Source organism: Dermacentor andersoni, chromosome 11 (genome assembly GCF_023375885.2).
Source record: "Dermacentor andersoni chromosome 11, qqDerAnde1_hic_scaffold, whole genome shotgun sequence".
NCBI lineage: Eukaryota > Metazoa > Arthropoda > Arachnida > Ixodida > Ixodidae > Dermacentor > Dermacentor andersoni.
In genome coordinates, this window is record NC_092824.1 from 83,184,377 (window position 1) to 83,207,449 (window position 23,073).

The 23,073-nt window shown below is 45.3% G+C and overlaps 1 protein-coding gene across 2 annotated transcripts in view; it reads left to right on the forward strand.

Annotated features, from left to right (window-relative positions):
• Ythdc1 (YTH domain containing 1) overlaps window positions 1-23,073 on the forward strand; it is a 55,582-nt gene that overhangs the window by 1,642 nt on the left and 30,867 nt on the right. For both annotated transcript variants that reach the window (XM_055064834.2, XM_050167411.3), the window contains exons 3-8: window positions 6,244-6,572; window positions 7,024-7,162; window positions 11,921-12,082; window positions 12,430-12,867; window positions 15,599-15,682; window positions 22,860-22,904. In XM_055064834.2, coding sequence (XP_054920809.2) covers window positions 6,244-6,572; window positions 7,024-7,162; window positions 11,921-12,082; window positions 12,430-12,867; window positions 15,599-15,682; window positions 22,860-22,904 — 1,197 coding nt within the window. The remainder of the gene's footprint in view (window positions 1-6,243; window positions 6,573-7,023; window positions 7,163-11,920; window positions 12,083-12,429; window positions 12,868-15,598; window positions 15,683-22,859; window positions 22,905-23,073) is intronic.

The window sequence follows — 23,073 nt, forward strand, 5'->3', positions numbered from 1 at the left end:
TGAGTGCTACTTTAGTGTCCAGAATGCTATGATGTGCTGGTAACACGCATGTCGTTTGATCATGACGAGAAAGTATTCTGTCCAGCATGTGTTCAATAAAGGAAAGGCATGCAAGGTAGATGAAGATATTGCTTTGGGCAAGATATGCTGCAAAAGGTGCAAACCTTTCTTAAGAGGGCAGTGCAGCACTTCAAGCTCTGAATTTGCAGTGATCCCAGAATGACTAAGTTTTGAATTACCTGGAAACGAATGGTGGCACTGGGTGAGGCAGTGGAGTGGGAATGGAATGATGCAGTTGTGCTATCACCTCAACAGTTAAAGCAGAAGCAGGCTTGAACAAAACTAAATACAGACGGGTCTTTGGGACCTGCTACTGACGCCTGCCCTCACACTTCTTTGGGAATGCTAACACAGCTCGTTTTCCCCTCCTGGCACATGTTACGGAATACTTCTTTTCTGTTAGTCACACGTTTGCTGAAATATGGAGTGTAGGTTCAATTGCCCCTCTTTGCAAGAATGTGAAGACATATCTTCTCAGATGCTTTTTTTGAGCAACTAATGGTGTGTAAAGTGAAACACAGCCGGAGCTTAATTATATGATCACGGTTTATCTAAATTTCAGGATAAAATTTCTGAAAATATTCCGGCCAAAATGCATTAAGTACATTGCATTCTGCGTTCAGATGTCTTGCACACACCATTAGGCCGCTACAAATAATGTGAATACTAAGTTGCCACAGGCATTTCTGTGGCAGCGGCGTACAGTTGCAATGCTGGCATATTGAATTTTAATCTTCGTGATTATAGCAGAGACACTTTGCACTTGACAGGCTTTCATTGTGGCATGCAGTGAGCACTTTCAATGTAGCTGAAGGAACACGCTTGAGGTTTTGCACATTGTACAGTGTTTGTGTAACTGCTACCCTAATAATGAGAACTGAGTGCTATTACTGTAATATTACTGTAGTGCTTTTACTGTAATACTACTATATTAAAGGGCCCTTCACCAGGTCTGGCCATTTTAAGCTGACAAGCGCAGTGCATGCAATGCACACTCACGATCGTGTCTGCCAAGTATTACATCCCTGCGCGCCACAGAAAGTGCTTAACTTTCAAACCAAATGCCGTTTGCCCTTCTCCTCGTGGGCGCTGCACTCGCAACCGGAGAGTTGACGTCAATCGCACAAGTGCGCCTATGTACAGGCGCCGACAAAAGTGGTATACTCCACGCAGTGGGAGCTGGAGCAGCGGCACACTGCGTTGCGACGCCATCTACATTGACACGAGTCAAGCGACGCCTGCAGATAATAAAGGGCACCCATTGGCTGTCTCGATCCCAGATGCTGCCTGTAGATGGCGTTGCGATGCTGTTTGCCGTAAAGCCCCTGAAACTTCGTAAAGTAGTGCCACTCTCCTCCTCGGCCTTCACTCCTCCTCGTTTCTCCTTTCTTTCACGGTCCCTCCTCGACCATGGCGCCGCCTACGATGCTCGAGCGCAGCAGACGACCTTTCGCAGAGTGAATGCACGCATAGCAAGGCAGTGCTATTTAGGCGTGCACGTTGGCTTTCCAGCTCCGCGTAACTTCGTGTACAGCATAGAATATCTAGTCGGATGCTTATACAAATTCGGTAACGGCAGCTTTTGTTTCATTTTTTGATAACTATTTCTTTAAAAAGTACCTAAAGGAGTGTTAACGCTGTGCGTTGACGACTGCGAATGTATCGCGTGCCCTACAATTAGGTACGCAGCATTTGTCAAGGGCGTGTCGCAAGATCTTGTTGCGAATGGTTGTAAATAACACGTTTACCACCGAATGACAACCTCTTGGCTTACAGCAAGCCCTCAGCCTAAAGAATCCGCGCCGCCCTTACCATGTGAATTCGCGGCGCGTATCAGCTATGACGTACAAAGGCTGACGGAGATCACTGCCCTGGAGGTTCGAAAGTGTATTGCAAGCTACAGTGCCGCCAACGTGCGTGCTTGCCAATCTAAGCGCGCACAAAGCCTCAGAGGTGGGCGCTGGTGCTATTATGTTTCTCGTCTCTCAACGCCGACAGAAATACCGCGTGCCGATCATCGGGTCGGGACTGTGCGTACACAAGAAAATAAAATGAGTTTTTAGCATTCGTGCGCGAAGCGGGAGCGCGATAACAATGCTTGGCTAAATCTCAAACAAGACCACTGTGGCCTTCAGTAATTTTTTCAGGTTAATGACTTATCACGAATAACACTTCATCGTGCGTTGGTTCGTCCGTTTACTAAGTGACGTACGTGTCGCGAACCGAGTTGCACTGAGGTGCATGCATTGAGGACGGTTGCACTCCCTTCGAAGTAACATTTGCGAGACATGACTTTATTAGTGAAGTCATGATCGCGCGAAAAATCCCCCCGCCATGACGCGGCCGAAATTGCGACAAGTGAAATGATGTTTTATCCATAGGTTAAAATGATATGAAACGGCATTCGAGTTGCAAGTTAACAGTTTATTTTCAGCACAGATGCATTATAGATTTGCCTTTGCAGTCACAAGTCCGTGTGCACCATTTATTGTCTCATTGCGTAAATAAACGCACCAGCCTAAGAGTCCTACAGCAAGCGCGTCTCAATTAGGCATAGTGACTGTAGAGACTAATAGTGGCATAGACGAGCAAGCTAACGACTATATGAGCGCGCAAACTAAACGAGCGCGCGAACGAACGAACAAACGACTAAGCACGAACGACGACTAATCCAGCCAGCGAACGGGCGGGCGACCGCACGTTTTCTTTGCGAGTGCTCCACCGCCGCATCTTAAGCTTCGCACACTTTAAAGCTCACGCGAATTAGCACATACGTCTCAATTACCTATGATGCGGTCGCTCGACGACGAACGCACCGCGTAACACGGTTTCGGGAGAGCACGCATGCTTTTCATCGGTGCCTCTGTATCGCAAATCCACCGGGCGACTGCCAACGAGGAACACGAACAAATGTGGCAAACAAAGCTAGTCTATCTAAAGAAGGCTAGTAAGTAACCACAAAAGGCAGAGAGTTGCTCTCCTGAGGCGCTTTCATGATCGAGACTGAAATTTTATCAAAAGGACTGCGCTGAATCTTAAAATTTTCGTAATCACGTTATCGCACGCAACCTCGCGTGCCCGCGAACTCACGCCGGTTGGCGTTCAAAACGATTAAGCGCACCAAATATGACTAACACGACCACGTAGTTCGCATATAAGCAAAGCAGACATTGCGTAAAAATCATGTTAAAGCGTGCGTACAAATGACAACATGCACAGTGAACTGTGCAATATCTACTACGTTATTGCTCGCAGCACAATACGCAAGCCTGGCACATACAATATTCTGAGAGAGCCACAACTTACATCACATAGTCGCGCGGAGGAAGTTGGTCGGAAGTTCTCCCTCCCGATTTGGTGAAGCCATGTCTTTCTTCTTAACCCGTTGCGCTTACAGGACGGTATCGCGAACATATTCTTGCCTTTGCTAAAGCTATATTGGCATCCGAACGCGCAGCAGGTCATGGTAACAGAAAATTACGTGAAGCGACGTCGCACTTGCCACGAAACATCCTTCAAGGCGTTCGCAAGATCAAAACAACACAGAATAGGAACGTAAGGAATGCCGCCAACAAGCGCCGCTTCTCGAGCAAAGATGGCACTGAAGCGCGACTGTAAACAAACGAAGCCGGCGCAAGGGGCCACGTGATGCCATTAGGCCAATAGCGACGCGGCGTCGGCTTCGGGCAGAGCGCTGGAGGAGGAGGCGGCATTCTTCAAAGCGTGGCAGTACTTTACGAAGTTTAAGGGGCTTTAGTTTGCCGTTGCTCCGGCTCCCGCAGCGTGGAGTATACCACTTTTGTCGGCGCCTGTACATGGCAGTGCTGTGATGTCACTCATAGTGCCATGCAACTTCGAGAATTATTCAAGGCAACATCAGTTATTTGTTTAATCTGTTGCTTCAGTAGATGAATTAAGATTTAGAGAAATAATAAAACATATAAACTGAATGTCTGCATGTTTTTGCTTTACTTCATAGCAAGAGAGATGTAATTCCGTTTTGTCTGCTTGTTCCCACATTGTGCAGTCATGCGTACTGAGTAAAACTAAGTCATATTCTACTGTGTTCCAGCACCTGATCATGCTCTGTGGGTGTGCGCCACAGCGTTTGTGTTGCACTGACTTATACCGCTAGTCAGGTGTTCTTATATATATTGCGCAAAATCGTGTGCTGTGTGAAACAAGGCAAACTCGACAGCTCACGTGCAAAACCGTCGGAGGAAGTGTGCCGTGCAGCAAAGCAGCGCAAGGGACGAAAAGGTGGGGCCAGGGACATAATCGTCGCGCGAACCTCTAGCTGTCATATGTGAGAACGCAGGGAAGGAATTTTGTTTGTGGAGGCTAGACGGGGGCAAGTGAAGAGAGTGTCTATGTTGGCGGTGATGCTTGCCTCCTGAAATCATGGGTTTGCAGCACTGAAATATTTCTATCTCGGCTATTAATTAATCAATTTGAAAAATTATTGCGGTAGAACACTCCCTAAAGGGCATGTAATAACTTCCAGCATATAACCAAAATTTGCTATGGGGCCTGGTGAGGGGTTCTTTAACAACATGGGCTATAACTGTCGATGTCACATTTGGGGGAAGTTGAGCGGTTTTCTGGTTTGAGATAATGGAAGCAGTCTCCAAAAAATGGATGCCAAGCGGCAGTGATGCTCGGGCTCAAAGCAGGTAAAGAGTGTTTCTTAGCATCAGTGAAGTCACGTTTGCAGAAACCGTAGCTGAGCCAAGCAGCACTGAGAGTCCCATGTATCATTCTACTGCGAGGACACTATGTTCACATGCGAGATACAGCACGCCTCATGAGAAGTGCACTTGAAAAAAATAAGGATGAGCTTATGGTAGTTTTATGGTGTCCTATGATTCTATGATTATTAATTGACGTCTACGTGAACTTCCTACATTGGTTGCAGTGTCTGTGTGTGGTTGTGTTGTTCCCCTGCTCAGAATATTGCTTAGGTGGAGGCAAAATACAAAGGCATTCGTGCACTTAAATTGCAATCTGCAGCACCCCACTACATTTTCTCTTGTAGCCAGTGTGTTGCTTTGGGACGCTGAACACTATAATTTGCGTTTATGAACCTTTTTTTACATCCTGTAGCCTTTTGTGGACTGCTGTGACCTTAAAGTGTTGGTGCCTACCGACGCATTACAGCCTTGGTCTACTGGATCTGTCTGCTTATGATGCATCATCTGTATATTCCAACATCTATAGGTCCACTATATAACAAAACTAATCAGCCCATTCTAGAAGTGAGGTGGAAGCAGAAACGATTAAACCTTTTCTACTCCGTCACTAATAATTTATTTGCAGTTTTGCTGCGTCTCCATCTTAGCTGGCTAGTGCTGAATGGCTTCATTTAGTGTGAGTATGAACTGGCAGTGCATCCTTAAGTTTCTGGTTAATTTACACTGCAGAATAGACAAGGACAGTATGGTAGAGACATGGACTAGTGCTTTTTCTTGTTGACTTTCTCTTAAGCATTATGAGCCCACTAGACCAGCAACAAGTATTATGGAAGGTGTCTAGATGTCGTGCTAGATTTACAGAACTGATGCTGCCGCATAAACATCCTTCACTATCTAATCCATTTGCACGAGTTATTGATATTTCTGCTGTTTCTCTAGTTGCCTTGCTGCATCCCTTTTATTCTTGATGTTGAAAATTTGTGTTCTTTTTCTCTAACGGTTACCATTTGCTTTTATTACTATTTTTTCTTGCTGTACACATTTTTATTGCAAGCAGCTAGATATCTGCATCTTTGCAACTGTGTATTTTTACATTTATGTGTAGTATGTTTTGCTCAAATTCATGTTTTTTTCTTTTCAACCAGTGCTTGCCGCTAAGGTCCACTATACAGGTAACCAGAGATGTAAAGCTGGCCTCTAGCTTTTCACCTAGTTTCCTTTTTTGTACAACGCATGAGTATTGTGCAGTAACGAATTCAACATCAAACTACAGGAATTTCATGCTTAATGACGAGCAATCTTGTATAGTCATGAAACATGCCATACAAGCCACATGACAGTATATTTATTTTAAATTTTTTTCTGTATTGGGGACCTTACTCAGAACCTTCTGTGCTTGGTTCATTGTACTATTTGAAATAGCCCTTTAGCAGGTGAAAACTAAATTAATTAATCTCCCTTCTAATTAGCACCATGACATATGCTATTGCAGGTAAACGGATGCCTTTGACACCTAGTACACCGCCGTCCACAAAGGCCTCTCTAGCTGCTGCTGCTGCCGCCAAAAAGAACTCTGCCACTGCTAAGCCTGTCAAGAGGGTAGCTTCAGCTGATAAGACCTCGTCTCAGAAGAAAATGTTGCCGCCTTCTAAGGCCCCTCCTTCCAAGCCCACTTCCACACCTAAGAAGAAACCTCCTGCCAACGTACCCATCAGTTCGGCCTCAGTCGGGCCTTCCACTTCTGCGACTGTTTCTTCCACAAGTTCTACGTTGGCTCAGTCCAAGAGTAGCTCCCAGCCGAAGCTGGTTAAAAAAATACCTGTGAGTGTTCTCCTTGGGTTAGTGCAACTTCAGCCCGTTGGCTGTACGTGTGGCCACAGTTGAACCATTGAGGATGTATAGAATGGGAATTTAACCACCCCCATCAGGCATGGTGTCCCTTCAGGTGTTGTGCCTGTTGCAAGTTTAGTTCTGGCATTTCTGCATCATTGAAAACATGCAAAAGCGAGCTTCAGAGCATCCAGTACTGGTTCCACGCATGAACTTGAGAAATCAGCTTGGGTGTTTAACCGCAAAGAAACTTCTTTGCAACAGTTACTGCATTGGTTAGCAATTATAGATAATGAAGAGAAAAAACAAGATAGAACATTGATACGGCTGCGTTGCCATTTAATGTGCTGCTTCTTGGGCAGAGCTTTTCACAACATTGCCTCCTCCAGTTCTGTTTGTTCCGTGCTGTAAGTGATCCATAATTCGTCTTGATGTGCTGCAGCAAACAAAGATTGCTGCCAAGTCTCCCACAACTGCTGAGAAACCTGTGGTGATGAAAGCCAAGCCAGTGGTGTCAGCAACGGGAGAGCCAAAGATGTCTGCTGAGGACCTCCTCACAGCTGAGCAAGCTGCTCAGAAAGGTATTGGCAGTAGCCAGAGTTTTTAGCCTTTAATTTTAGCCTTTTTGCATATTTCGTGCAAGAAACAGCTGAGATTGTACCAGTATAGACAGTAATATTGAGCAATCCACCTTTTCCATGTTCCTGTGCTGCCCTTGCCGCACACCGCTGGAAACGTTTTGGAAGGGTACCGGGGGGGGGGGGGGGGCTTTTGCTGGTTGATTTGTGTACCTGTCCCCATGTTGAGTGTGTGTGGGTAGTAGTGCGTTTTGTGGTTCGAGATTAATTAATAATGGCATCTCCGGGGCAGCTTGTTCCTGGGTGAGCAGGCCTGAGTGTGCTCTTGTGCAAACAGTGTGGCCGATAAAGGCACACTGAGTTTTGTCTGCCGCTGTGGCTGCCTTGGAGCTTGTTGCCGCTGATTCCTGCTTTTGCACCTCGAATTTTGGATTCATTTTACACATTCATTAAACATATTGCATATTCAAGAAGTCTTCGAGCGCAGCCTTCCAAGTGCACCTTGGCTTCGCCAAAGCGGTGCATTTCTTTACATCGACATCCGCAGCCACAGGTCGTTGTTAGCTTCGGATATTCCGGAAACGGCTCATCACTGATACGAAGTAATGTCAAAACGTAGCTAAAGATATCTGCACGCCTAAGCCACGCTGTTCCACCCTGAAACAAGTCGATATGAGCGGCTGAGTCACTTAAGCAACAGCACCTGTGACCCAGACACATATATTGTGAGCTGTTATAAGTGATTCTCGATTTTTATTTATTTAACCTCGTCATACTTACAGCTTGCGTGTGCCATAAAGTATTAGCAGAGAAAACTGTGCTTAACATAAGGGCTCATTTATAGGCCGTGTAGCTGTATTGCGAGGATGCGGATGCCATCATGGTCAAAGCTTGTTACATGAATCCTTTCAGCACAAGTCCACAGTGTGGCATCTATCTCTTACCCAATGTGGGAGCTGCCAACATGCTCTCTCTCATGAGCAAACATAAAGACTATGTTTTGTTCGACCCTTCGAAATTGTGTGCTACTTACCACTCGCCGTGAGAAAACAGCCACATTAGTTATCTAGTGCACTTAAGCGCAGCAGAGAAATGAGGCGCCGGGAACTCAATCGCAATATGAGGGATAGCCTCCAAGTTTGGCGCGTCGTAGGCATCCAAACTGGAAGTAGTAGCATCTACGCGAACATCCAAAATCAAAAGTGCACTGCGCGCCACAGTGACGTTCAGTAAGCGGAGCGTTGTGGGCATGCCCCGCTTCGCCGTAGCCTTCGCAGTGCAAGGCATTGAAGATGGAGTGGGAGCACCGTGAAGAGGATCAAAGGCAATATTTGGTTGCCAAGAGCTCTGCTTCTGCTGGACACATTGAAGTACTTTTTCCTGCAAAATATTTCTGGAGTAGTCTATATTAAAATGAAATGTATTTCTCGATTTCAATGAAGTGTTTTAGGGCCCCTTTAAAGGGGATTCTTTAACATGACATCTACCGTATTTACTCGCATAATGATTGCACTTTTTTGTCAGAAAAATTGACGCAAAATCAGGGGTGCGATCATTATGTAGGTTAAATTTCCCACGAAAAAAAAATTTTTTTTCGTCGTGCATTTGCTCCGGGACACCAAAACAAGAATGGCAGCAGGCGGAGCAAGCCGAACGCGATTTTTTTTTCTTCTCGTGAGTACATTGCGTGCATTGAAACAGTTTCTTCCATATCAGTAATGAATAATACAGTTAATATCTGCAAGTTTGTGGCAATAACATAGCCATGTCCACTTTGAGGGGACAGAAACAGATGGGCGCGCTTAGCTGCCAGTGACATAGAAACACATGACCGGCATGCTGCAGAAACTGCGGCATCTGTCTTCACTACTATCCTAATACGGCATGTTTCTGCTAAGGGTGGGTGAATATCTTAGCTGTGTCGGCGTATGAATAGGGTACACTTTTAACGTATCAGTGCAAACATGGCTACTATCGTTGAGGCTCGCAATTTGTTGCGTGCCCACGAGTGCAGATGAGAATAGAAAGGCGCCTTTTTTGTTGTTGTGGACCACAACCATTATAAAGCCTACACATAATCAAGGCAAGTTTGGTTGCACCTTCTTTTAGTCGTGGATGTGCAGAAAGTGATGAAAGTAATGAAATGAGGCATCTACTTAGAATGTTTGGTGCGTGCAGACCGCTTGGTTTGTCTTGAAGAGTCGTTCTCGTAGCCTTCGACAGATGGTAAGCGCGATCAATATTAGCTAGACTTGGCACACGACATGTCGCTGCGGCAAGTTCGGGGTGTGATCATTACACTGGAAATAAAAAAAAATAGAATTTTGACAACGAAATTCAGGGGTGCGATCATTATGCGAGTAAATACGGTATATAGAAAATAGTGAGTGACTTTCTGTGTTACATACTTATTAAAAGCTTATTAAAAAAATAGGTGTTAAAATGCAGAATAAGTGTTCCCTGTCATAGTGGTACAGAACACGCACTCATAACGTAAGTTGATGCTCTTGTGTTCTGGCACATCGTCGTGGCGACTGTAAAATTAAAATTCTAGTTTACTACTGGTGGTTTGGTTTTAATGCAGTACTGCTTAAAGGGGCCGTGAACCACTTTTTATCGAATTGAGAAAGACATTTGAAGTGAAGATAGGCTATTTCAAAACCACTTCGCGCAAAAAGTACTTCAATGCATTCAGCAGAAGCGGAGTTATCGGTAATCAAACACGGCCTCAGCTGTGCTCCCCTTCCTCCTCCAATGCCTTGCACTGCGAAGGCTATGGCGGAGACGTCACCGTGGCGCGCTGTTCAATTCCCGATTTGGTGCCTATGCTGCGCTAAACGTAAGCCAAACGTGGCTGTCCTCGGAGAGCCGCAGTGCGCTTAGCCACTGGACTTGTGGTGGCACCTCACGGCGGCCGCGGTGTAGTCGAGCGCAGTGACCAATAGCAGTCGCGTATTGGAGTGTGCTTTATGACGAAATAGAGCACAGAGAAAAGAGTGAGGATCATGGGGCTCTTGAAATGAGAGCGTTTGAGAAAAAAGTGACTTCGCGCTCGGCTTGCGAGTTCCACGAACCCCGTACAACAGCAGAACTTGGCTGAGATGTTCACAACAGCATATGCTACCTGCGGACTATGTTATTACACCGAGGGGTGGTTGAGGGCCCCTTTAAAGTGCAGATTTTTGGAGCTCCTGCAGTTTACATTATAAGGAGTGCATGCGATACTTGCCCTGACGAGGTTAAAACAAGTTCTTCCTAAATGAGCCGTATGCATTTATTGTATCACAGTTGCTGTTAATCTCGTACTGTAATTTAACCGAAATCTTATACTCGCTTGCACATGAGATAGTACATAGGCAAGCTTTAATAAAAGTGGTGTGTGAATAAATATGCACTAATAGCAGTTTAGTGAGTGCTGTTTCCTACTATAGGGGTTTAGGTTAGGATCACTTATGCCATTTTGTTAGGCATATGCTGTGCTTGCTTGCTGAAGAAAACAAGGGTGAAGTGCTGAAGTCCACCAATGCTTGCTAGCATTTGACTCTGCCGTTGTGTTGTGACTGTGCCGTAGTGTTGATGTTGAATAAAACTATGTGCTCTACCGTCTGGCACATGTCTTCGAGGCCAGCACTTTCAGGGCCCAGATATTGGGGTGCATCCATTCGTGTGCTGTATTATAAGGACGGATGAATATTGCTTGATTGTTCAGTGCAGGTCTGTAATAATTCCAGGTGTATGTCTGGGCCATTCTCCACTTGTTATTTTTAGTGGCCAGTCCCACTAATAAGTGGCATGGGGGCATGCAAACAATCCTAGTGCCAAAAGAATAAGGAAGTATGTGGCTTTAGAATAATCTTGTATATGTTATGTATGGTAAATGCAAGTGCTTAGGATGGTAGAGGGCATGTTTCTTAAAGACATTTAGTTTAGCCTACAGGAATGCAAACCTAACGAAAACAATGGACAGTTGCACCATTTCGGGCCTTGTGTAAAACCTGTCCAAGCCAAGACGGTTATTCCATTAGCATGCATCTTGCTGTTTTTATACCAATGCTTTCCGATCACATCTGTGGACACCAAAATTACCGGATAATCTCACAAACTGGGCATGTCAGGTTTGCCTTTCTGAGGCACCTTATCGCTGTTCGTAACTTTTATATCACACCACTTATTTCCAATTCAAATGAGTTTACAAAAAGCGGAAGCTTAATTCACCATTTATTGGCATGGAATGATAGCAATAGCGCAGCCACCAAGACAATTCACACTGAAGCTGGAACCATCATGCTGTCATACTTGACAGCATTTTTTCTTAGTGTATGCAAACATTGTGCATGTTCAACTTGCCAAGTAATGTATGGTAACATAGCATACATGAGTCATGGAAAGGCAATAGAGCATGCAGTGTGTGGGTGACCTATTTCTTTTTATATGTAAGGCATTGACATTTGCTTAAAGGAGTCTAATAATCATTGCAAGAACTGGCCCATTATGTGTCAGTCCCAAGCATGCCAAACATGCGGGTGTTTTATAGACTTCCTTCCCCCTCCCCTTTCCATAACTTTTTGCACCCTTTCTGCCTTGCCAAGCTCTCACTTGTGATAAGACTGGCCTATTGCACTTCCAGAATGGTAATCTAGTGCACCTTCGCACTTCTCTTTAATGGTTCTCTTGAGGTAAACAGTAAATACTACTTTTTCTTGGTTATTGTGTTTACGTGTTTACCTGCACAAAATCTGACTGTCATGTTGGCCTTGACAGGAATGGTGATTAAGAAGACAGTGGCGAAAAAGATACCAACCACACATCAGACACAGAACAAGCCAATCAAAAAGGTTGTGGCCCCACCAAAAGCAGCTGCCGTGAAAGTCTCTGAGACTACGTCTGCAACAAAAGTGAAGCCCGAGAAGGTGGCTGTTACAGGTGGGTGTAATGAATGTGACAAGGGCCACTTGTCGCATGCTCTTTTTAAGAAACTAACACCTGTTAGTGTGCTGCCACATTGCGAATCAAATTGGCAAATATTTTGTAAGAGTGCCTTACTGGTGACCCTGTAAAGTTGCTTGTAGAATGTGTTTTGTATGCGAGTCCGCAAAGTAGATTGAAACTGGATTACCTTGCTGAAGAAAGATAGTATGTGGTCTTCTCCATAGTAATCTTAGGGGAAGGAAAAACAATGTTGTTAAGGTAAATGCTCCGTTATATTAAGGCATCATTTGCAATAAAGCCTTACTATTTATGTTCATTGCGTCAATTTGCCTTCTTGACAGCTCCCAAGCCAGCTGCGGTCTCCCCAAGTGTCGTCGTAGCCTCAAGCAAGATGCATGTGCCAGATGAAGACCCAGATCGACTTCATGTGACGCCCACCGCGGAAGAATTACAAGTTGCGGAAGAGCCTCTTCCCCCACCACCTATGGTCAGTGGAGGCTCCTCGTCTAGTATGCACACACGCACTTTGGACCCTGTTGCGAGCTTTGTCATGGGAGGTGGCTCAAGTCACATGAGCTGTGTCTCCGAGGGCCGAGGTGGTGGAAATACTACAGCCAATCCGGACTACGACACCAGAAGTGAGGCATCGTCTTCTGGCCATGAGAGCTGTTCATGCAGCCTCGGCTCTAGCACTTCGAGGTCACGGTCAGTGTCCAGGTCCAGGTCACGCTCCAGGTCACAGTCTTACAGTGGCTCATCTTCAGCGGCTTCAGAACCAGGTGAGCACTCTGTGAGCAGCTTGTTGGGGGTGGTTATTGAACTGGGCTGTATCGGGTGGATACACTGAATACTTCCCGTGTAGCAGAGATCACTTTTACTAGCGGTGCTTTGTGACTATAGTACAGATAATATATGATATGTGAAATGAGCAGACTTTTTCATCCATCCAATTTATCCTGAGCAAGGTCATGGAGCTCCCCCTGTAGTGTACCATTGGAGCTTAGAGACTCAAATTGAAAGATTGGGTGATGTGAGGAATGAAAGAGGGCTGCAGAGTTAGAAATACCATCCATGTGATGTATGTGGATAGTGTCCTGGCCTGATATTCGCCATCTTGATTAGGTCAAGTTGCTAGGTATAACATAATGCAGTTGAATCTTGTTAATTCGAACACTCTTAATTCGAACTTCCGGTTTATTTGAACTGACGCCGTGGTCCCGTCAAAGTTATGTGTATTCCAATGGGCGAAAACGCCCAGTAATTCGAACGTGTAAGCATTTGCAACGGTTAATTCAAACATACCGCACTCTGAAAGTGCTCTCAGCAGCGTGCCAAATCGCCTGGCGGCGGCACCTCCGACCAGCATTGCTCTGCATACCTGCCAACCCTCACGATTCGCCCGAGAGACTCCCACTTTTTTTACAGAGCTTTCCCATTGTACGATCACTGTCTTATATCTCCCGAAAAGCGGTCTCTGTTCGCGCAATAATGGTTTTTGTGAAACCAGCACTACGGAATCTACAGCCACATCGTAATCGTCAGCATCACCAACAACGGCCGCACTAGCACCATCGGTATCATTGATTAAGCAGCCGACTACGGTGCCTAGTAAGCCAACCGAAGCGAGAGCCAATGTAGCTCTTGCATTTCGTGTATGCCTTCCTCCATGGTGCATCTTGTTGCTGCTGCTTGTGTGTAGTATTAGTGTTCGCTCGGCCGTCTGTGTGTGGTGCACAGCATAAAGTTAGAATCCTCGTGTGCTTGATGCCATGGTGCTATCAGAGCCCAAGAAAAGGTATTTGCAGAAGTTCTTGCGATCTTATACTTCCGAATTTCCGTGCTTTTTGAAATCAAGAAAAGGAGAACATTTTGCATATTGTACAACGTGTGGATGCGACGTCAGTGTGTCTGACAGTGGCAAAGACGACTTGAAACTGCATGTTTCTACAGTGAAGCACCAAAGCTATGTTCGAACCGCTGAGCAGCAAGACAACATAGTGAACTTTCTCTGGAACAACTGCGACAACAGTGTCATATGTGCGGAGTGCCTGTTTACGGGATTTCTCCTCGTACACAACCTACCCCTTCGTGTGCAGGCGAGCCGCGAGTGGAGGAGACCAATAAGAGTGGCCACTACAGTGACATACGCTCTATTTGTACTTGCGTCTGGTTCAGCCAGACTGCTTGTTTCGCACTATCGTCTGCTCTCGTCAGTTTACGCTCGCGCTTTTAATTATCTTGGTATGTCTTGTTTGGGCTTGTTTTTTTACAATGATGTGTCTAAACTGAGATGTCCTGATCAAAAGTTGTTGGAGACCGTGCACCATATCCATTTCTGTACGACAAGACAGACCCTGAATACAAGGACGCGAAGGTGACGCCCAGTACCTCATTCTCGTTGTCTTTTGATCGCGGCGACACCGCAACAGAAGGGAGCACACCAACATGATTATGATCAGTGGCAACAACTTTGTCATGTTGATAAGACATGACTCGCGCTAAGAACGCAGGATGGAAGAAGGTAAACACAGTACCGATCTGTCAGCAGACGAAGGGAAACATGCGAGCACGCAGAGGGAAGCAGCAGCGGAGGCCCAGTCCTGGCCTCGGCAACTCCATTGCTCCAGTGGCTGTAGGTGGCAGAGGCAATTAGTGCTATCCAGCAGGCTGGCAAGAAAGCAAATCTACTTCCCTCCTGCCCTTCCTCGCAACTACGCCCCCATAACTCCCTCATCTTTGACGGTCTTCGTGCGCGCGCGCCTCCGCGTAGGCGCTGGCGCCGCCTGCCCCGCCAGCCCAGTGCCAGCTTGGCTTGCTCTTTGAAGTTTCATTTTCTGCCATTATCAGAAGGCGAGCATTGGCCACCGTAAGCAGTTTCATGGTCCTCGCTCGCCGTGTGCTTGCAGGCCTCAGTATTTCACAATTCGCACCGTTCGTGCATCGTGCTATGGTGCATGAGTACTTCAAAAAGCAAGTCCTTCTTTAATTGGAACTTATCCCCATGTCACTGCCACAGCTTAGTTGGGGTTCATTAAAAAGTTAGTTAAGCCTGCAATTATGTTTTTATCAGCTAATAGATTTGTTTGCTGAACAAACACCCATATGATTTAAAAGTGGTAATTTGAATGTGCCACTTTAATTAACCTGATTTAGCTTGTGCCTTTACTGTTATGCGGTTTTACTTAATGTAGATTGAAGGATTTGTAGTTTCATTAGGGACTGTAACAAATCCTTATCTTAAAGCAATTGGAGTAGGGGGGTTTCCAGGTTAGCAAAATGAGCATTGTATTCTTTTTCACTTGGTTGTTTGCTTTCTTTGGTACATTTTCCCTGTGAGTTGTCAGTGACTATCGGGATTCTGTTGTGGCTAAACTTAGAGTGGTGACAAGAACAAGCTGGTGCAGATAAATAAGGTTAAGCCTGTTCTACATCTCGTCATGACCTTGTTGTTTGTGTGTCTTTGACTGCATTGCGTTGACTGTGTACGTAACATTTGTTACTCTTTTTTAGGCAATCGTTCACCAAGACACCATGTCTCTCGCAAGAGGCGTCATTCTCCAATCATCTATGACAGAAAGAACAGAAGTGTGGAGAGTGAGTGTTTCTGGCTTTCTAAACCAGCGGTCTCAAAGATGTCCTGTTTAGTTTGTGTGGCCTACCAGGAAGCTTCTTTGGGCACTATGAAGTGATGCTCAGGTGGTACTTTAAGATGATCCAGGAAGCATACTATTTTTTTTAGTAAGGAAATATTAGGTTGAAGAGAAAATGGAGGGTTGGGGGGGGGGGAAGGGCTGATATATTTATCGCATCAAAACACATGTTCAAATGTGCATCTAGAAGTAACCATGTTAACATGCAGCTTGAAAGAAGCTCTTTTGCAGCCAGTAATGGTGTTTTATTTAAGTAAGGAGGGCCTTCACACGGCTTAAAGGGATACTAAACAAGAACAGTGAGTTGTGCTGCCTTTGTAAATGACAGTTCCTCTTTAGCAAATAGGCCACTTTTACCTCTAGAGTGTTTTTGTTAAGCCAGGAAGAGTTGTGGAAATGGAAAACAGTTGGTGATGCTGGCCTGAATTTCCCTGCATCAGATTGCCATGATGTCATTGAATCTGAATGTATGATCGGTTCTACTTTCTTATTGCTAAAAGAATTTACTACAATACAATTCAAGTACTAAAATGGCCCAGATATTAAAAGATGCTTTAAAATTGGCAACATCATGCTGTAATATCGGTGCTTCGGTTTCAATGTGAAGTTCAAGAAAGAAAGTTTGGCACTCATTTTTTCTAGTAATAATGAACGTTCTTCCATCCAAATGAAATAAAGCAGTTTTGAAACAATACATCACCACTACAAACTGATATAACACTGCAGTCAAACCTCAATATCAGGAACCTCGATATGACAAAATTTGCAATGTAACAAACTACTTTCATTTCCTGATTTTATTTCCATTCAAATGTTATTTTTCTTTTTTGCATTTTAACAAAGTAAATTTGTGACACCGTTTTCATTTTGACAAAGTTTTCAGCCATTTCAAACACGTACTTGGAGGCTGTATGGCTGGAGAATAGAGCAAAATACTAAAAATGTTGGCTGAGATGAAAATTATTTGAAAGCGTCCTTCCATATATATAAAAAGTTTGAGTGGCAAGAATTGTGCAGATTCCACGCACTGTGGCAAACTGTTAAGTAAAGCATTTTGCAGATTCCTGACTATCTGCATTGTTTGGCGTTCTGCAAAGTGATGGCAAGTGGACTAACGTGCTTACGTAAATTGAGAAGTTGTGAGTGCACATGTCTCTCTACAGCAGCACGAACATGACCCCGTTGAAGCCAATCATACTGTGGCAATGCCATGATTTCAATGCCGGCTGTTCGAAGTGAGCTTGCGACATGGCAATTGTTGGTTTCTGCATAGTGGATGAGCGCAAGTGAGAGAAATGTGGATTGGGACGTCATCTGATCAGGTTGTGCAGTCATGTGCCTATGGCTATGTCATGTGGTGTGTGTTAAAACATTTGTACCCAGTCTAAGAAGTGTTAAGACATGATTAACTTTGGCGATCATCAAGTTGGTACGTTACAGTTTCTACATAGTGTAAACTGCTACGAGGGAAGTGCTGGGGAAAGTGGGCCGGTACCAGAGATAGTACAGTCTGACAAGGCGCCTCAAAGCACAAGCTGTCACACCGTAAGAAGGCAAGGAGGTGGCACAGGATACATGCACTGAGTTTCTCAAAGAACTGGCTGCCTTTGAAACGAGCGAAGTATGCTTGCGATTGTGGCCTAGTGGTCAGAGCATCGGGCTGCTGTGCTCCAAGGGATTCTACCGCCGGTCTGACAATTTTCTTTTTATTAATGCGAGGTGAGACAGGAACCTGCCTACCTACCACAAAGTGCCAAGGATAGGCTTCGAATTAAAACACGATCAAAGTGCCCGCTGGGATGCGATACGCAGGAAGCACTGCTGCGCCAGTTGTCGTGCACAATTTGTGGAGGCTGCGGGACGCACGGCAGCTCGGAGCGCACGGAGAACCATGAGAGATGACTATTCCTTCAGTTTAAGGGGCGTGAGGAGGGGGGTGAACGTGCAGTAATGTTATCAAGCTAGGGGGGTTGTGGCAATGGGGACAGGAAACTCGCGCCTATTTGCCCTCTTCCCCTAGCATGTGTATCTCCTCTTCTGCCCTTGCTGTGACTGCATGGCTGTCCATAGATAGGTTACGCACTGTATCTTGTAGGTAATCTGTACCAGTGCAAAGGGCAAGCTGACATGGTTGGTACCTTGATGTGCATTGTGTTCCCGCATATCTAATGTTGGCGGCGGGGTAATCTCAAGTTTCGGAGACATGGTTTGAAGCATTCTTTCCTGTTGTTGCAGTGAGTGTTCATGGTTATAGACTCATATCTGTTCGTTTGCTTTAGTGTGCATGTCAACGATGAAACTACGAACCTTACTTTGTGTCTATTTGACATCACCATCTCCGCATTTCTGGTAAAACTGTGCCATTTGTTTCTCTCAGTACAAATATGCGTAACTTTTTACACTTTAGTTCTTTAATTGTGGGTCCCATTGTAAAACTGCTGTGAGCGCTAAGCATGGTCAGTCATAGACCCAAGATTTACGGCGGTGCTCGATGCAGAATGTGTACATCTTGGACACCGTGAGCCACCCCAATGCATTGCTCTCGGAGCAATCGGCACCGCACACATTGGCACTCACAACTGCACTATTGTGGCCTGACCTTCTTGCGACATGTTTTCTAAGTGCTTACTGACAAGATACTATTCACCAGGAATGTTCTGGAAGTTTGCGGAATTACAGTAAAACCTCATTAATTCGACCCTCATTAATTCAGAAAACCTGATAATTCAGGCTTGTCTTTTGGTCCTGGCAGGAGTATGCATTGCAGTGAAACTTCATTAAAATGGAGTTGCCCCGAGCTCGGAAAAAGTATGTACTAAACGGTAGTACTGCTTAACAGAAATAGGATGAGATCGCCCACTTACCTGTCAAAAACTGAACTCTGAGAGAGTGTGATAAAAGGGCAAGAAACATTCAGTATTTATTCATTTCATGTGACATAAGTCTAGTTTTCGTTTGATGCCGTGGCGGCCTAGCAGTGATTACAGCGGCCTGAAACTCCCTGAAGCTGCGAGCCAGCTTTTCTGCCTGCCCCCTCTTCTCGTCAAGCACGTGCATGAGGCAGACATAATGCGCAGCTTCTGCCAATGTCGGGCATGAATCACCCGTGCTGTCGCTTTATGTGTCGTCTTGATCACTGTCGTTAGGCGACACTTCGGCGTGGCAGAGGGAACAATGGCGAAAAGTCGAACCTTGGAAAGTTGAACCTCGGAGCCGACATCTTTTCGCGGTCCCAGCAGCACTGCTGAGCATCTTCTCCTTCGCACCTACCGTAAAAACCGGAATATAAGTCGAACTTTTTTCAAAAAACCATTGCGAAAAGTCAACCCTCGTCTTTTATACCGGACATTGGCAGAAAAACTACGAAAGTCTTGCAACAATGGACGGATGAAGTAAAGAGCCACCTTCGCCATGGCCATGAGCAGCAGCGCGGCGTGGCGACATTGTGGCACTGCCAACTTGCGTTTACATTGTTACAAAGTTATACTGGTTACAGGCTGCTTTTTCACATTTTGTTTCAATATGAGCGGAAGCCGACGGCAATTCATCGTCGCCTTCAAGAAAAAGTCGACAAGGTGGGTGGAAGCCCACGGCGACCTCGCGGCACAGAACGAATTTGGAGTATCCGAAAAGAGCATTCGGTGCTGGCGGAGGCAGAAGCAGTAAACCAACAGAAAACGTCATTTCGTGGGCCGACCACAGAACTGGAAGACAAGGTTGCGGAGTTCGTCCGGGCGCTGCGTTTAAGATCGCTGCCTGTGACTGCCGAATGCATTCGTTTGAAAGCGGTAGAGATTGCGCGCATCTCTGGACTGGGCAGCGAGAAGCACTCGTCATCAGACTCTAGTTTGGACGACTCTGATCAAAGGCGTTGCTCTGGTTCGTAGTAGCGATGGCGCACTTTGTGCCCTTCTGTGTACTGTACACCCGGCCAATTTTTAACAGTATCGCGCGACCATCGACCCGCATGTTTGTCAGCACCTTGTCATCACGGCACAGAGCGGTGAAATAGCGAAAGTAAGCGCACGTGTACACATGCGCATGTCTCGTTTGTTTCACCGCTCAGCGCCGTTAATAAGGTGCTGACAAGCACACGGGTCAATGGTCGCGCGATACTGTTAAAAATTGACCGGGTGCACATGCGAGTAGCATTTAAATAAATACTGTCACTATTGTGCATGAGTTGCATTTGTTTCAAGGTAAGGGTGTCTTTCGGTACTTTTGCCATTGAAAAAGATTTTTTTCATTTTTAGAATTTGTTAGTTGGGGAATCGACCTACATTCCGGTCCGACCTATAGTCCGGTTTTTACGGTAAATGCCACACACCTTAGTGAACGGTAGACCCCCCTCGCATGCGAGCACCGACTTCGGGCCACATTCGATAGCACAAACAATGTCCAGTTTGTGCTTTTTGAGCACCCAGTTTTTGTCCAACCTTTGGCATGGTGCGAATCCTAGCTTGCACGACACCACAATACAAGCCACCACTAGCCAGCCACAATGCTCTCTGGCTTGGCGTCGAAATGATGTTGATGTTAATGTGGTCTCACCCTTCTAAGTGCCCTCTGCATTTGTGCTTGGAGGCCGTTGTGATCTCTAAGGCTCATTCTTCTGCCTGGTCGACCTACTGCCGTGATTGTGATACAAAAAGTGCAAAAGCTACGTGTTAACCGATATGTACGTAATAAGCTGGTATGCTTTATGTGGGTGCAAAGTGCATTATGTTCAATGGCTGATGAGTCGGGGATGTGACCTTACACTAAGATGAAATTACTGTTTAAGGGGGCTCAGTTTAATGAGGTTTTACTGTATCTAATGCGATGAAACTCGTTAATTCAGATGTATTTGGCCGCACCTCGGTTTCAATTCGGACAACTTTCCCAGCTCGGGGAGTGCTCGAGCGTCACAAATGTGTGACGCAAAAGAGCAGACATGGTGTTAGTGCATCGCTAGTCCGCATCGCTATAGTCATTAGTGAAAATAGCATGTGACTGACAGCACCGCCAGAACGCTTCGTGTCTATCTGTGCCTTTAAAGCCTTTATCCTTGCGTTTACCGCCGCGCACAGCACCATGTTGTCCACGTGCCTCCATGGCTGCATAGTTGCCATATATAATTGCATTCATAGCGGCCGTGGTTTTGTCTACGACAGTTGCATCAAACAGTAGTTTTGCTTTGACTCGGTGTGCGCTTTGGCTGCATGCCTTTGTGACTGCGTAGTCGCCATCCATGATTGCGTTGATAGTGGCTGTGGTTTCGTTCGCAGCAGTGGTGGCAAACAGTGGTTTCATTTTGACTCGGTATGCGTGTCAGTCGCGTGCATTCATAACTGCTTAGTCACCATCGACGATCGCGTTAATAGCAACCACAATTTCGTCCGCAATTGAAGGAAATGGTAGTTTCGTTTTGACTCGGTGCATCGGCTGCGGCTTCGTCCGCAGCGGTTGTGGCAAGCAGTAGTTTCGTTTTGACAAGCTTTTGAGGATAAAGAGCACCGGCTACAATGTAACGGACAGCGGACAGCCCACTGGCGAAAAAATAATTTGGACGTGTGCGCGGTAGTAAAAAAAGTCTGTCTCAAATGAACACGCACACCACGGCCGTGCTGTGAAGGAAATCGCGAGGCCTTCGCCACTGGTAACGCTAATCAGCCATGAGATGACAAGTGCAGCTTACACACTGCTTTTGTGCAAAATAGAAACATGATTGGCCCATTCATTCAGTGAAAAAAAATGTGTCTACATCGTAAGCTTTTGTTTGTTTTCTTGATACCCTCGATAATTCAACATTTGGTTAATTCAGACATTTCTTTCGGTCCAGTGAAATCTGAATTAACGGTTTTACTGCGTTTTTACTGTTGAAAATTTAAAACCTTGAATTAACAAAATTCACGATTTAACGAAGTTTTTCACTGCAAGTACCGTATCTACTTGCATAATAATTGCACTTGTCTAATGATCGTAGCCCTGAATATTGTCGTCAAAATTCGATTTTCTTTTCTTTCCCATGTAATGACCGCGCCCCGAACTTGTCGCAGCGATATGTCATGTGCCAAGTTTAGCTAATGATGATCGCACTTACCATCTGTCGAATGCTACGCAAACGACTCAAGACATACCAAGCGCTTTGCACGCAATAAACATTCTTAAGCAGATGCCTCATTTCATCCATTTCATCACTTTCTGCACTTCCATGACAAAAAGAGGTACAACCAACCTTGCCTTTATTATTTGTAGGCTTTATACTAGTTGTGGTAAACAACAACAAAAAAGGCGCCTTTCGATTCCTCTCGTCTGCACTTGTGAACACGCTACAAATCATGAGCAGCAACGATAGTAGCCACGTTTACACTGATATGTTAGAACTGTACGCTATTCATAAGCCGACGCTTGTAACACAGCTAAGATATTCGCCTACCCTTAGCAGAAACGGGCCGTATTAGGATAGTAGTGAAGACAAATGCTGGAGTTTTCGCAGCATGCCCACCATGTGTTTGTATGTCACTGGCAGATAAGCGTGCTCATCTCTGTTTCTGTCCCCTCAAAGTGGACATGGCTACATTATTGCCGCATACTTGCCGATATTAACATTATTAATTACTGATACGGAAGAAACTGTTTCAGTGCATCTAATGTACTCGCATGAAAGAAAAAATTGCATTCGGCGCTTTTGGCTTGCTCTACCGGCCGCCATTTTTGTTTGGTGTCCAGCACTGTTACAGCGGGAACCGCCTGTTTGTTGACCTGTTGTCATCCTACAGCAAATGCGGGATGAAAAACATTTTTTTTCTTTTCACGGGAAACTTAACTAGCGTAATGATCGCACCCCTGAATTTGTGTCATTTTTTTTTTTTTTTTTCAGAGAAGTGCGATCATTATGCGAGTAAATACGGTACAACTTATATCGAGGTTGGACTGCTCTTCAATGCCCTTACTACGCTTTCATGACAGATTGTGAAAGACGAGCATCAACTTTGAAAATTGCTGTGCACTGAGTTCACATGCAAACCATAAGAAAACTCCGCAGTTGTGGTGGCTGGTAACTCGAGCATTAATTTGGTAATCTGCAGCACAAATTTATTTGGTTTGTTGATAGCTGACAAGTGGCTTCTTGTTTTCAGGAACGCCAAAGCGGCCACGAGTTTCTTCATCTGTTGGAAGACGAGGTGAGTCATCGTCCCCCGAGTCTGTTGATGATTTGTGGTAACCTTTATACTGGCGAGATTAATTAGGTTAAAAGTTACGCACATAATTATTACAATTATTTGAAGTTGTTGCATTTGCTAAAGAGAATGCACCGAGAATCTTTTGATTCCCCTTACTCCCTCAGTCGTG